The sequence below is a fragment of the Ipomoea triloba genome, chromosome 4 (genome assembly GCF_003576645.1).
Source record: "Ipomoea triloba cultivar NCNSP0323 chromosome 4, ASM357664v1".
NCBI lineage: Eukaryota > Viridiplantae > Streptophyta > Magnoliopsida > Solanales > Convolvulaceae > Ipomoea > Ipomoea triloba.
The window spans coordinates 22,139,468-22,156,721 of NC_044919.1; the positions used below are offsets into that span (position 1 = coordinate 22,139,468).

Consider the following 17,254-nt stretch of genomic DNA (forward strand, 5'->3'; position numbering starts at 1 on the left):
TGTATAATTGAAAAAAACATGCGCATCAACAGAATTTGCAAATTTGATAGTGGGGAGGTTCTGAATAATTACACTGCGTCGAAGCCTTATACAACTTTTCTTCGTCTTGGGGGATAGGTCGAAAGCAGAGACAAAAACAGACTCCATTAGTGAAAGAAGAAAATTGTTTTCGATTTGTATAATTGAAAAAAACATGCGCATCAACAGAATTTGCAAATTTGATAGTGGGGAGGTTCTGAATAATTACACTGCGTCGAAGCCTTATACAACTTTTCTTCGTCTTGGGGGATAGGTCGAAAGCAGAGACAAAAACAGACTCCATTAGTGAAAGAAGAAAATTGTTTTCGATTTGTAGAATTGAAAGAAAACAGGCACATCAACAGAATTTGCAGATTTGATAGTGGGGAGGTTATGAATAATTGCACTGCGTTTCTCTTTTAAAGTTCATAGTATAGGATTAGGGATTTATATAAGGTTGTATCTTTTTACGATAGAATTGTAGTATGATAGGAATTGTAATGTAGAATTGTAGTACGATAGGAATTATGATAGGAATTGTAATGTAGAATTGTAGTACGATAGGAATTGTAATAGGAATTGTAATGTAGAATTGTAGTACGATAGGAATTGTAATGTAGAATTGTACAACGAAAAGGAAAATAGGAAATAATCGCATCCTAAATATTGTAGGACTGTTTTGGGTAGGAAATAATCGCATCCTAAATATTGTAGGACTGTTTTGGGCGGGAAGCTTAAAGTGAGGATTTTGTTTTTATATATAGTCTTATTTGAGCTTAAAGTGAGGATTTTGTTTTTATATATAGTCTTATTTGAATTTTAAGTGAGGATTTTGTTTTTATATATAGTCTTATTTGAATTTTTGTTATAAATGGTTAGAAATTAAAATACAATAAATTTGTATTTTATTATAGATGAATACATATATGTGCATTATACTTAATGTAATTAATAGATATTGTTCTATAATTTTCAATTCCAATGATATCTTATTCTTGATTTAATTTTCATCTCCAATAATATCGCATATTAATAATATTGCATATGAATAAAATGGAATAAGTTTGACCACGTTAATAGGATATTATCATTTGAATTTTGGTTATAAATGGTCAGGAATTAAAATACAAAAAATTTATATTTTATATTTTATTATAGATTACTATGTGCATTATACTTAATGTAATTAATAGATATTATTATTATTATTATTCGGTTGTTTATAATAAATTTGTATTTTATTATAGATATAGATTAATAATTAATAATTAATAATTAATTAATTACATTTAATTTTAATTAATACATATAATAAAATTACTCCGTAAGGACTGTAACATAATTTCAATCCCTTCACCCTAATTAAGTTGACGTGATATCAGCATTAAAATTATATTTACAAACAAATGGCAAGAGGTTTGATTTTTTTTTTTTTTTTTTTTATTACCATTTGAATTTTGGTTATAAATGGTTAGAAATTAAAATACAATAAATTGTATTTTATTAGGCATCCTTATCCGGAATTCTTTTTTATTTTTCTTTTATTATCATTTGAATTTTGGTTATAAATGGTTAGAAATTAAAATACAATAAATTTGTACTTTATTATAGATGAATACATATATGTGCATTATACTTAATGTAATTAATAGATATTGTTCTATAATTTTCAATTTCAATGATATTTCATTCTTGATTTAATTTTCAATTCCAATAATATCGTATATGAATAAAATGGAATAAGTTTGACCACGTTAGTAGGATATTATCATTTGAATTTTGGTTATAAATGTTCAGAAATTGTATTTTATTATAGATTAATACATATATGTGCATTATACTTAATGTAATTAATAGATATTATTATTATTATTAGGTTGTTTATAATATTTTATTATTGATATAGATTAATAATTAATAATTAATTAATTAATTAATTTTAATTTTAATTATAGATTTATACATATATGTGCATTATACTTAATGTAATTAATAGATATTATTATTATTATTAGGTTGTTTATAATAAATTTTGTATTTTATTATATAGATAAAAGGTTGTTTATAATAAATTTTGTATTTTATTATATAGATAAAATATTGTTTATAATAAATTTTGTATTTTATTATATAGATAAAATAATAAAACATAATCGATCAAACTCAATTCTTTAATTACACTATATAATATTCGATATTATAAACTCAATTCTTTAATTACACTATATAATATTCGATATTATACTTTACATAATTGTATATCGATCTAAATATTCTTCGAGCCTTTACTTTAATCTATTTATTATATAGATTAATAATAAATAATTAATTAATTTTAATTTTAATTAATATTTTAATTAATTAATACATGTAAAATTACTCCGTAAGGATCGTAACATAATTTCAATCCCTTCACCCTAATTAAGTTGATGTGATATCAGCATTAACATTATATTTACAAACAAATGGCAAGAGGTTTGATTTTTTTTTATTTTTCTTTTATTACCATTTGAATTTTGGTTATAAATGGTTAATAATTAAAATACAAAAAAATTGTATTTTATTAGGCTTCCTTATCAAGAATTCTTTTTTATTTTTCTATTATTACCATTTGAATTTTGGTTATAAATGGTTAGAAATTAAAATACAATAAATTTGTATTTTATTATAGATGAATACATATATGTGCATTATACTTAATGTAATTAATAGGTATTGTTCTATAATTTTCAATTTCAATGGTATCTCATTCTTGATTTAATTTTCAATTCCAATAATATCGTATATGAATAAAATGGAATAAGTTTGACCACGTTAGTAGGATATTATCATTTGAATTTTGGTTATAAATGTTTAGAAATTAAAATACAAAAAATTTGTATTTTATTATAGATTAATAATATATGTGCATTATATTTAATGTAATTAATAGATATTATTATTATTATTATTATTAGGTTGTTTATAATAAATTTTGTATTTTATATTATTGATATAGATTAATAATTAATAATTAATTAATTTTAATTTTAATTAATATTTTAATTAATTAATACATGTAAAATTACTCCGTAAGGATCGTAACATAATTTCAATCCCATCACCCTAATTAAGTTGATGTGATATCAGCATTAACATTATATTTACAAACAAATGGCAAGAGGTTTGAATTTTTTTTATTTTTCTTTTATTACCATTTGAATTTTGGTTATAAATGGTTAATAATTAAAATACAAAAAATTTGTATTTTATTAGTCTTCTTTATCAGGAATTCTTTTTTATTTTTCTATTATTACCATTTGAATTTTGGTTATAAATGGTTAGAAATTAAAATACAATAAATTTGTATTTTATTATGGTGAATACATATATGTGCATTATACTTAATGTAATTAATAGATATTGTTCTATAATTTTCAATTTCATTGATATCCCATTCTTGATTTAATTTTCAATTCCAATAATATCGTATATGAATAAAATGGAATAAGTTTGACCACGTTAGTAGGATATTATCATTTGAATTTTGGTTATAAATGGTTAGAAATTAAAATACAATAAATTTGTATTTTATTATGGTGAATACATATATGTGCATTATACTTAATGTAATTAATAGATATTATTATTATTATTAGGTTGTTTATAATAAATTAAAAACCACATTTCTAAGTTTGAATAATTGGTTAATTAGTTGATAATCTGTATATGGTTAAACAAATACGAAGTAGTTAATTGCCCAGAATTGAATTCATGGTCTGATTTGTATGTTTTTTTTATTGAAAATGTTGCAGATGCGATGCTGGTTGGTGCTTATCCGTTTGAAGACCCTGACGATCCAAGAAATTTCAAGAAAACAATTACTGTTAAATTGTAATGAACTCGACCATTGAATGTGCCATTGTAAGTGTCAAATGCGTATTACATAGGAACAATGACTAATATAAGAAATAACTAATTCTAATAGCATTTTATTTTATAGAATAATAACTATTTCAATTTTAGGATAACTATTTCAAACTTGAGAGGTGTTAACAGATTCCTCATTTTTTAAATCACATTCCTCTTTAAAAAAATTGTAATCTTCCCTGTCATAAATATATCTAGGTAAATCTACATCCTTCAATACTTCGACAGTGGTTTTTTTCAGAAAAATTGAGCATATACCTGTGTGTTGTAGTTTTGTTTCTATATGTATTATAAACCACTTGAAATCTACAAATTCGATATACTCCACCTTCTTTAAATTTCTTGAATCACCTTTGAACAAACTTTTCAGGAATATGCATGCGTATAAAGGTTCCCTGAATTTGTAGAGTTAAAATAAAATGTTGTGAAAAAAACTACAAATATGCATAAATATTAATATTATAGTAAAAGAAAATACCTCAAAATCATGGACCACACACTCTATGGAGTTTATTTTTTCAGAATCTCTTGTCTCTGGAAGATGAACGACACGGAGCATATTCCATATGAGCCTAAGGTGAAGTTGACGACCAATAATCTCAGAGTGAAGTGAAGCCATTGCTATTCGGTGTAAATAAGAGAGTACAGGAATTCGATGGCTATTGACAATGCCAAGCAAAATGGTCTATTTATACTATTACATATATTACAAATATATATCACCAATTATTCAATCACCAATTATATCACACCAATCATATTATATTACCTATTTATCATTTTACCATAATAATAGTATAGGTGAATAAATATATATGAATAATTAATAGATTAATAAATTAATAAAATATGAGTAATTAATAGATTAATAAATTAATAAAATAATAAATAAATAAAATATGTGATTTTATCGAAATACCACTAACTTTGGGCGGGAAAGTTTGGAAGGAGGATATTGTTTTTATATATAGATAATTTTTATATATAGATAGATTATTGTTGTTATATTCATAACAGGTTATCAGCACGAAAGTGCTCGTCCATAGATTGTCTTCTCGGCCAAGCAAAACTCTACTTGTTCTTTTCTTGTTCGTAACAATATTCAACATCACCAACTACAGCTTCCTCCGGCGTCCAAAGTTTTGGGCGTTAGGAAGTCCGTTGAAGCTGCGGTGACGGCCATCAGTGACCTCTGTTTTAAAATAACGAAACAGCAGTGCCACCGTCTCCTTCAATGCAGGCAACCACCTCGGCCTCCATCGCCACAGCCACCACGCGAAAGCTACGACGTCTCTCTCCCTTCCTCGTCAATGGAAGCCAATAACGGCGTCGGCCTCTGGCTTCTTTCCGGCAAAGCAGCTGTGGCGGATCGAACCATGAGAAATATGGATAAGGATTAATCTTGCTCAAATTCTTGCTTATTTGTCATTATTTTGACTATATATATATATATATATATATATATTATATAAACTTGTTTATATAGAAGCTTGTTGATGATAAGATGAATAATGATCTATCTCTTGAAAGGTCTACGGTGATTATGGTTCCTGACGATGGATATGAGGGCAAGAGATTTGAGGCAAATGACCTTTCAACAGCAAAGCAACGGAGACTCCTACGGGCGATGGCGAGTTGACCCACGTTGGCATGAGCTCCGTCAATCTTGACCGATCGACGGGAATAAAAGCATCAGCAATGATCCATGGTGTTTCCCCGATGATCACATCAATCGCGTGACGACAAGGACTCCGGCGTGCAATGGTGAGCTCTTGGCGACCTTCAGTGGCAACAGCTTCGGTGATCTTATTCTGACTCGCACGTGATGCTGGGTTATGTTGCTGTTGTTGATTGATAGAAGGAAAAGGAGACCATGAAAAAAATTTAAAGAGACCATCTTATCATACCATCAAATATTTCAGCAGCTTCATAATTGACATGGTGAACAAGACATTCATGGCCTGTTTGGTTGGACGTAGTTTGGGGGAATTGCAATTCATTGAATTCCCAAACTACAGTGTTTGGTTGGAGGAAATTGCAATTCATGAGGTACCTTTACACCAACAAATTGCCCCCATGAATTGCAATTCGGTGGAGAGAAGGGGCAATTTGTCGGTGTAAAGACAATTTTACCCCTCCTCCCATACCCTTTATTTTTTTTTTTTGTCTTTTTTTTTAATAAAAAAATTGAAATAATAATAATATTATTATTATTATTATTATTATTATTATTATTTTGAAAGAATTATTATTATTATTATTATTTTGAAAGAATTATTATTATTATTTTTTGAAAGAATTATTATTATTAGTATTATTATTATTATTACTACTACTACTACTATTATTACTATTACTACAACAGCTATCACAACATAAGGGCATTTTAGTCATTTTGTCATTTCTTACCTTTCAATTCCCTGTATTCCTATTTCTGCATACCAAACATTGTAATTTCAATTCATACTTTATTCGTTGAATTGCAATTCCACCGAATTACAATTCTTTTCCACCCTAATTCCCTCCTTCCAACCAAACGCCCTGTCAGAGTGTATCTCTGAAGATAATAGGAGGAGGAGCCATGAATCTACTCCACCCTTATTTCGTAGCTTTTCTCCTCTAGATGAAGGTGCTCTTCCTCTCGGCGGCGGCGTATAGAATGAGAAATGGGTTTCATGGATTCTGCAAATTTGAAATGGGAAAAGAGAAAAAAACAAATGATTATATTATATAATATATAATAAATTCCACTACCCCATAATAATATAATACATTATGTATTATATTCCATAGGGGCAGCCAGCCGAGAGTGGGTTTTTGAAAAAAAAATCCATGTTATGCCAATATATATTATTATGTTTAATGTAGAATAATTCTCCATGACGATTATTGCCACACTTACCGTATATGGCTCCTCTTTCGGCTGCACACTGGCCAACTTACATATATTATTTAATATATTTGCTTATTTGATGGCAGCAAGGGATCGATAAGCTAAGCATTGGAAAGCATGTGAATACAATGAAATCAATTATCTATGATCATACTCCAATAAGGTTTGACTTTCTCATATTTTGATACGATAAAATATTATACATGCCATATATATATTCATATGATAGTAGTTATGTGTAAATGATTGCTAATTATGCGCATTAGTCATATATTTTGATCATATATATTTCTTAAAACTATTATTATGGCATAATTCATATGAGCATATGATCTACATTTATGCATCCAATTGATTATTACATTTTGAGACTACTAAGGACTATGGCTCGCATCTCAGAAATCACCATTTTATATATTATATGGTGAGTGCTATGAATATTATGTGATAATTGTTTCTGTGCCACAATCTGATATCTTATGTGGTTATGTGAATTATCAAAATAATTTGGCATAATAAATATTTGTTGTATGTCATAAGATTTATCCCATATACATATATTATAAGTGAGTTATTTTGATATGCTATCACATTATGGGATAATATAAATAATTACGTTCATCTTTGGTGCATACTATTTTTCAAATCCCATATGGAAAATTTTGAATACAGTTCATGATATTTGATTTTTAAAAGACTATATGCTTGAAAGAAGCAAATGAATACATCATCACTCTTGATTGGACCCATGATAAATGAGGAATTTGTCATTACAATATGTGGTAGTGTAAAAATGATTGAAGGCTCCGGAAGTCAATATATTATTGCCTGGAGGAATAAAATTGATGATTGATTTGTTCTCTCCAAAGTCTCACATAAACTTACTGAGTTTCAATGATATTCGAAATAACGGATATCATGAGGAGACTATAAAAGAAAGAAATGAAGAACTCCTCCATATTACAGGCAATATTGGGAATGAAATATGCGATGGAAAAATTTCCATGCTCTTCCCTATGGTTTATATTGCACAAGAATAAATGCTATTAGAGCCAATCTTATCGTAAACGAAAAGTTTACTGACTCAAATGATTTTAAGATTTGGCATGATCGATTGAGAAAAACAATCGAGAATACAAATGGCCATACCTTGAGGAAACATAAAATATTTTGAGGAGATAAATTCTCATGTTCTGAATGTTCCCAAGGGAAGTTGATTATAAAGCCATCACCAACCAAAGTTGGTATTGAATCACCTGTATAATTTATGATGAAGATCATTTCACGGCATTAGGGGGAGATATGAGCCGCTATAATTCGCTATAATTATTTTGAAAATTTGAATGCCGAGAAATTTTATGATATAAAAGGATCTTCAAGGTGATATATGTGGACCTACACATCCACTTTATGGACCATTTAAATACTTTATGGTCCTAATTGATGCGACAATTAGATGGTCGCATGTATGTTTATATCGATGTGACAATTAAATACTCGCATGTATGATTATTATCATCTCGTAATATGACATTTGCGAGATTGCTTGCTCAAATAATAAAGTTGCAAGCAAATTTTTTGACCATGAATTAATTCAAATGGATAATGTTGAAAAATTTACATCCCAAACTTTTGATAATTATTGTATATCACTTGGGATTGACTGAACTAAAGGTTAGATTATTAATTTCTGCCAAATATATATATATTGATATATCTATTAATGATGTCTTGAAGAGACATTCGTCAAGAAAACGAAATACCAGTGGTGCACCAAACAATTATAATACTGGGATGCGGAACGACTAGATTTGATCGAATGGATAATGCTGAAAAATTTACATCCCAAACTTTTGATAATTATTGTATATCACTTGGGATTGACTGAACTAAAGGTTAGATTATTAATTCCTGCCAAATATATATCTATTGATATATCTATTAATGATGTCTTGAAGAGACATTCGTCAAGAAAACGAAATACCAGTGGTGCACCAAACAATTATAATACTGGGATGCGGAACACCAGTGGTGCACCAAACAATTATAATACTGGGATGCGGAACGACTAGATTTGACCAAACAATTATAATACTGGGATGCGGAACGACTAGATTTGAATATTGATCATCTGGTTAATTTGAAAATTGCCATGAACATTATGAATATGGGCGAAAGTTATGAAAAACGTTGTTGACAACACAATTGCCTTTATAAATGCTCAATCTGGATCTAGAGTTAGGCACAAGAAGTGTCTTAATTATTTGATATATAAATGAGCAATTAAGGCATAGCTCAGCTCGCTATTGTATTTTCTATATTATGTGTACACACCATTAAATAGGTGTTGGTACGAAAGAGAATAATGATATGATAAAAGGCGAAAGCTTGGAGCTTATGGATTTACATAGAAATCCATAAGTGATATGATATACACTCCTACAATGGATGTCAATAAGTTTCGTTGATTAATATCAATTGGCAGTTGATAAAAGTCATGACCGCATATTGATAGGTCATTGGACGATATATTCAAGAAATACGTGTTGGATTTAAAAATTCTCAAAATAAGAGAAAGCGAAAATTGCAAGGTCTTATATGACCTGAAAAAATTTAATGACTGACTGAGTATTTTTTCTCTCGAAGAAGGAATATGAATGAGTCGTTATGTACTCTTTAAAAGAGTTGCGAATGGAGTTATTATCCTCGTGAAGAAGGAATAATATGTACTATTATGTGCTCATTAAAGAGTTACTAATGAACTTATTGATTATCTCAGTCAATATTGATGATATAAACATCAATGAAATGCATAAAGAGCTTAATAATGTCAGCTCATGGGGATTTTGAAATAAAAAGATTGTATTATCTTGACCTGAAGATCGAGTATTTCCTTGAAAGGAATTCATACACTAGTTCCAAGGAATTCATACACTAGTTAGCCAATTTTGATTCCAAGGAATTCATACACTAGTTAGCGATTGGCTACTTAGACAAGCTAATATATGATGAGCTACTAGTTCCAAGGAATTCATACACTAGTTAGCCAATTTTGATATATGATGAGCTACTTGGATAATGGCTATTATTATTTGATTCCCGTATATTTTACCCCATTGTCTTATAAGGAGCCAATAAAGATGGGGTTGCACCAATGATTGTTGTCTTATAAGGAGCCAATAAAGTTGGGGTTGCAAATGAATATATTATGAAATATGCTGACTAGACATAATGGTGTTGTTATGCCCTGAAGGTATGCTATGCTGGGATTTGGGATTATGGTTGTACTCTTTTTCCCACAATGGTGTTGTTATGCCCTGAAGGTATTACTCTTTTTCCCACAATGGTGTTGTTATGCCCTGAAGGTATGCTTCTTTTTCCCACAATGGTGTTGTTATGCCCTGAAGGTATGCTATGCTGGGATTTGGGATTATGGTTGTACTCTTTTTCCCACAATGGTGTTGTTATGCCCTGAAGGTATTACTCTTTTTCCCACAATGGTGTTGTTATGCCCTGAAGGTATGCTTCTTTTTCCCACAATGGTGTTGTTATGCCCTGAAGGTATGCTGGGATTTGGGATTATGGTTGTGCCCTGAAGGTATGCTGGGTTTTGGGATTATGGTTGTACTCTTTTTCCCACAATGGTGTTGTTATGCCCTGAAGGTATGCTGGGATTTGGGATTATGGTTGTACCTCTTTTTCCCACAATGGTGTTGTTATGCCCTGAAGGTATGCTGGGTTTTGGGATTATGGTTGTACTCTTTTTCCCAATGGTTTTTTACTTCGTTCAAGTGAGAATCTAGCAAACATATTCACCAACTTATATTGTACACGCGGCAATATGATGTTACTCATGACAGTAGGAGTCGAACACACGTCCTCTAGAGGAGACTAAGCACTTTCAGAGAATGACACGCCAACTTAGCTAGCCTAGACAGTTGTCTTATTCTTGTATAAATTATATTTGTTTACTTTACATCCTGATGCTATATAAACCCACACCCCTTTGTATATCAGATCATCAGTGAATACAAGAGTATACATGCTCTCTTTCTTCTAATTCCGTTATACTGCTGTTTTTACTATTAATATTATCATTATATTAGTATTATTGTTGTTATATTCATAACAACTTATTCTTAAAATGTTTAAGGCGTTAAAGAGTTGTAAAACAGATGCTGGAAACCATTGAGATTACCTCTATAAATAAAAGGAAAAATATTTGATGCACCGCCAATGTATTACACCTATACACCGACGGTTAACCAGAATATGACATCTCATCCAAAAAAATTTACAGCATTGATGAAGTCCTTTTTTTGTGAATATATAATACTTTCTAGATTAAAATATTTTTTCATAAATAAATTCATATATAACAATATTCTCACCCAGAACATAAAGATAAGAATATTTAAAAAGATATATTGGTAATGTCGTCGGTCGGGGACTGTTTTCAGTAATATTTGGGGTGATGGATACAACCATACCCTGCCATAACTTGAGAGATCATGGGATAAACCAGCGCAACCCATGTTTGGGTTGGTTCTGTATGGTCAATACTGGCGATGCGGCCAAAAGAAAGGCGTCATACTCGAGCTGCTGTCCAACCATTGTCTAGAGGTGCTCGGTCGGGTTTTGGAATCGGGTGTAATCCCATTTACCCAAGGCATCATATCCACAGAAGTTGGGTGAGGTACAAGAATGAATCCGAGGATGTAAAGCTGGACATTAAGGAGTACGTGGTTTAGGAAACTAATCATGACACGCATGTTTTTGGGGCAGTGGCTGGCCTGAGGAAGAAAAGAGACAGATAGTCGTGATAGATGGTGAAGAGATTCTATATATGATCTGTTGGGGCCGTCTTGATGAAATCTCACTTCATGCTACCTGAACTTAGGGAAAAAGAAGAATAGAGAGGGAAACTAAAATGAATTGAAGTGAGAAAGGTGAATGTTGAATTATAGAAGAAAGGGAAGACCTGTAGCCTTATATCTAAGTTGTTATCAGTACATGGCAGTTATAACAGAATTTCCTTTGAAAGTACAAGTCTACCCTTGTCAACTTAAGTATACTTTATCACCCCACCCCCCACCCCCTCCCGTAAGCTGGAGCATGAATGTCTTGAAGGCCCAGCTTAGAGTGAAAAACATCAAAGAGCAGCTTTGGCAAAGCCTTGGTGAAGCCATCTGCAACCTACTTTTGTGAAGGTATTGACATCAACTTGATTACTCCTTCATTTACTTTCTGTTTAACCACATGACAATCAATCTCAATGTGTTTAGTGCGTTCATGGAAAACATGATTTTCTCCAATTGCAATGACAGACTGATTGTCACAAAATAGAGTAGTGGGAATGTTGGACTTCACTTTCAGATCTGTTAACATATATGTGAGCTATTGAATTTCACACACAGTAGATGCTAAGGCTCTATATTCTGCCTCAGATGATGATCTTGACACAGTAACCTGCTTCTTTGTTTTCCATGATATTAGGGATTGCCCAAGATAGATGCAATAACCAGTGATGGACTTTCTAGTTACTGAACAAGTGGCCCGATCAGAATCAGAAAATCCTTGCATCTTGATTTGAGAACAAGCTGGATAGAACAATCCTTTTCCAGGAGATCCTTTGATGTACCTTAATATTCTGTGAGCAGCCATGAGATGTGTGTTCCTAGGTTTGTCAACAAATTGGCTTAATTGTTGAACTGCATAGGAAATGTATGGTCTAGTGTTTGTCAGATAGAGAAGCTTGCCAATTAGTCTTCTATATTGCTCAGGCTTATCAAGGAGTGTCCCCTCAAGACTGGTAAGCTTCTTCCTAGCAGTGATTGGTGTTTGTGCAGGCTTAGCATCCAAAAATCCATTTTCCTCTAGGATTTCTAGAGCATACTTCCTTTGACACAAGTTCAGCCCTTCAGAGGTTCTGTAAACTTCAAGTCCAAGGAAATAGTTCAGGTGTCCAAGATTCTTTATCTTAAAGGTCTTATCTAGAAATTGTTTTAGCTTAGTAATTTGATGTGAGTCTGTTCCTTCCACCAAAATGTCATCAACATAGATCAGCAGAGCCATAAATGAAGTACTTGATGTTTTAATGAATAGGGATGGATCTGCTGTGGATTGTTGGAAACCACTGTTTTGTAGAGCTTTTGTCAACTTAGCATTAAAGATCTCAGTAATCTACAAACGTGCTTAGGTTTACCACTCTGAAAGCCAGGAGGTAATACAATGTAGACCTCTTCTTCTAAATCTCCATGCAAAAAAAGCATTATTGATATCTAGCTGCTATATATCCCAGCCTTTTGCAATAGCCACAGCCAAAAAGGTCCTAATTGTTGTTATCCTAGCCACAGGGGAAAAGGTCACAATATAGTCTACACCTAACTGTTGGGTGTAACCCTTAGCAACAGGCCTTGCTTTGTGTCTTTCTTTGGACCCATTTGCTTTATGTTTCACCTTGTATACCCATTTGCACCCAATTGGTGACTTCCTTGCTGGAAGGTCTGTTAACAACCATGTTTTGTTCTCAATTAATGCTTCTATTTCAGACTGCATAGCTTTTCTCCATGCCTCATCCTTTACTACTTCTTTGTACGACTATGGTTCTTGTGAGGAAAGAATGGATGATGCACATATCCTATGATTGGGGGACAGGTTCTCATAGGATATGACCATGCTGATGGAGTGTGGGGATGTTCTAGTTGGAGACTGGTTTGTTGACATAGACTGACAATAATAGTCATGCAGCCTGGTAGGAACATTCCTTAGTCTTTCTTCTACAATAGGTTCAGAATTTGCTTCAATAGCCAACTCATTGTTTATGTTGATATTTGTGCTCATATCATCATCATTATTTGGTGTAATGGTAGGACTGTCAACCCTCTCTGTAACCTCCAATGATGTAGTGGCCATCTCAGTGGTAATAGGAATTAAGGGCAAAACTAGATTGAATATTTCAGCTTCAGATGATTCTAGATTGACTCCTGACTGGCTCTCTTTGAGAGGATATATTTGCTCAACAAACAGAACATCCCTGGAAACAAATACATTCTTGTTAGCAATGTCATATAGTAAGTAACCTTTCACATTGGCAGGAATGCCCAAGAAAATGCATTTCCTAGCCCTTGTTTGCATCGTATTCCTTCCTTGAGAAATGGTAGAGCAGTAGCATAAGCATTCAAATATCTTGAGGTGATCATAGCTTACATCCTTGCCATATAATGTTTCAAAGGGAGTTTTTTCCCCAATCTTTGTAGTTGGTAGTCTGTTGATAAGGTAGGATGCATGTAGAACACAGTGACCCCAAAATTCTATTGGTAATCCAGACTAGAATCTAAATGCGCCCTGGCTACATTCATAATGTGTTAGTATTTCCTCTCTGCATTCCCATTTTATTGGGGTGTATACACACAAGATTTTTGATGCACAATACCTTTGTCATTATAAAAATCATTCATGAGAAATTCACTGCCATTATCTGTCCTTATGGCTTTAATTTTTGTTGAGAACTGAGCATTAACATAGTTATGGAAGTTCTTGACCAGACCTCTTACTTCTGACTTATTCCTCATCATATGTAACCATGTGAACCTACTATGATCATCAACAATTGTTAGGAAGTAGTGTTCACCTTTCAAGGAGGCTACTACAAAGGGGCCCCAAACATTCATATGTAATAAGTCAAAGCACTTTTCAGCTCTAGAGGTACTGATAGGAAAAACAGACCTTTTATGCTTAGCAAAATGGCATGCATCACAAGCAAAATCAGAGAATTTACAAGAATGTGTAGGCTTTATTCCATTCAACAAATGTATCTTATTCACAGGATAATGTCCTAGTCTATGGTGCCACAATTCTAAGGATAGACTATTACACTCAGCAATTCCATCAGTTTGATCATTCTTTCTTCTAGCAGGAGGGTCAGTGATTAGGTACAAACCATTGCTCTCCTTAGCAAAACCATCCACACTATCCCATGAAGGCCCTAAAGTTTGCAGATATCAGTACTCATGATAATCTGGCAGGATCCCTGCTTTGTCAGTTTGCTAACATAAATGATATTGAATGTGAACGAAGGTATACATAACACATTTGTCAACAACAAATTCAAGTGAAGTCTGATTTCCCCTATGTGTGTGACACTCATTGTCTCCCCATTAGGCAATTTTACACTTATTCCATGAACTTTATGATAGTTTTCAAAATATTCTAGTGAGCAGGTAATATGATCAGTTGCACCTGAATCCAGGATCCATATAGCAGGAGAATTTAGAGTAGTGTTAATATGTAGGTTAGAGATAAACTTGGCTTTCATTTGAGTCATCCAAACTGTTTTTGAATTCTGATTTCATCTTATTTTTGCTCACTGTGACAGCAGCACTTGTTGATGGTTGATTGCACTGATTCTGATTTTGTATGAAGGTCATTAGTCTTTGAAGTTGATCTGCAGAGATCCCTATGTCCCCAACTTGATTTATGGAAGCACTCTGTCTATCTTGCTGCTGTCTGTTCTTTGATTTATAACCTGCAACCCAGCCAGGGGGGTAACCATGCTTCTTGAAGCATTTCTCAATGGTGTGGCCAATCATGTTGCAATAGGTGCACTTAGGTATGTTTTTCCTTCCATTTCCATTAAATCACTTCTTATTGTTTGAGGTAGAGAAGGCTACAACTCCTTGTTCATCTGCTGGTTGACTTTGATTATTCTGAATAGCATTAGACTGAACTAAGTCACTGCTTTTTTGATTTATGGATCCTTTGATCTTTCTCTCCAGTTTTAGTGCCATATTAAGAACCTTTTCTACTGATGGAATAGGGTCCATAACCATAACTCCTAACTTGATGGATTCAAAATAATCATTCAGACCTTCTAGGAATTTGATAACTTTGTCATCCTCCCTCTCTTTTTGTATTTTACTTAATAGAGTGCATGAACATCTAAGGTTACATTCACAGATTGGTAGTGGCCTCATAGCATTCAATTGCTCCCATAGAGCATTGAATTTAGTAAAATACTCATTGATAGATTTGTTACCTTGAACATTTCTAAAGATCTCATACTGCAGCTCAGCAATTTTATGAAGATCTGCCTGAGAGTACCTCCTCTTGAAAGCACTCCAGATGTCAGTAGCTCTCTCAAAATAGAGGACACTCTCAGCAATGGTGGAGTTCAGAGATTTGAGGATCCATGAGCATATCATGTTGTTGCATCTTCTCCACACTGCATACTTTGGATCCAACTCTCCTGGACTTGGAATGCTTCCATCAACAAAGCCATACTTGTTCTTGACCTCTAGAGCAATCCTCATGGATCTGCTCCATGAGGCATAATTGAGCTCAGATAAAGGAGGAGACACAAGGATCAGGTTCGGATTTTCAGTGATGTGAAGGTAATAAGGATCGTCAAACTCATCCCTCCTCTGACTGGAATTCTGGTTCATCGAGTTTTGATTCGTAGGTGTGGTAGCGTGTCTGCCTGAGTTCCCTTCGCCGGCCTCTGAATTCATTACAACCGCTACGGCGTAGCTTCGATTGAGCTCTAATACCATGATGAAATCTCACTTCATGCTACCTGAACTTAGGGAAGAAGAAGAACAGAGAGGGAAACTGAAATGAATTGAAGTGAGAAAGGTGAATGTTGAATTACATAAGAAAGGGAAGGGGCTCGTAGCCTTATATCTAAGATGCTATCAGTACATGGCAGTTATAACTTATAACAGAATTTCCATTGCTCTGATTTGGGTGATTTTGTGCCATGTCTAAGATGGTTGGACATAAGAACACATGAGAAAACCATGAAGAAGATAGCCAAAGAGATGAACAGGATAATAGAAGGTTGGCTAGCTGCGTTACATACAAGAACATATATAAAAGGAAAAGCAATACCAAAATGCTGGACTTTATTCTTTAGTTTCGCTAATCTCCTAGGATTAGATAGTCAAAGTTTTATTTGTCTTTCCATGCATTCCCCCAACTTCTCCGACATTTTTCCATGAAATTATCACCCAGAACACCATACAATAAGACAAGCTTAAATCCAGTAGCCAGTTTGAATCTCTTACTGATTAGAGGAGATCAGCTTCTCAGTCCTAGACCTACCGTTTAGATAACGACCCATGCCAGAATCCAAAATGTAGTTTTCTCAAGCCTAGCACATGTCATTTTAACCATTGAATCACGCCGCAAGAGGATACTCAAACCATTGGACACTAATAACCTCAACTCGTTGCGAAATTTCTCCAAAGATACCCTTTTGTATCCCAACTTGATTTAACCCTCTGATCTGTCCGAGATTGGATGATGAAGTGTTTGTTTCAATTTCCAACTCTCGTATGGAAGGCCACCTTCAAGTCTGTTGACCTTTTGTGCTCAAGGTTTTTCAGCAATGTGGAATTGTCGAGCTTGGTTCTGCGTTGCTCGGGTTAATTTGGT

General features: G+C 32.8%; 2 protein-coding genes across 2 annotated transcripts; both read right to left on the reverse strand.

Annotated features, from left to right (window-relative positions):
* Positions 1-12,217: 12,217 nt before the first annotated feature.
* On the reverse strand, positions 12,218-12,895 carry LOC116015989 (uncharacterized mitochondrial protein AtMg00810-like). Its single transcript, XM_031256155.1, has one exon. It carries the CDS (start codon positions 12,893-12,895, stop codon positions 12,218-12,220), a length of 678 nt encoding a protein of 225 aa, XP_031112015.1.
* Positions 12,896-13,420: 525 nt separating this feature from the next.
* LOC116015990 lies at positions 13,421-15,411 on the reverse strand. Its single transcript, XM_031256156.1, has 4 exons — positions 15,153-15,411; positions 14,906-15,061; positions 14,549-14,807; positions 13,421-14,087 (listed from the first exon to the last, which is right to left on the reverse strand). Exons 1-4 carry the CDS (start codon positions 15,409-15,411, stop codon positions 13,421-13,423), a joined length of 1,341 nt encoding a protein of 446 aa, XP_031112016.1.
* Between the last annotated feature and the right edge of the window lie 1,843 nt (positions 15,412-17,254).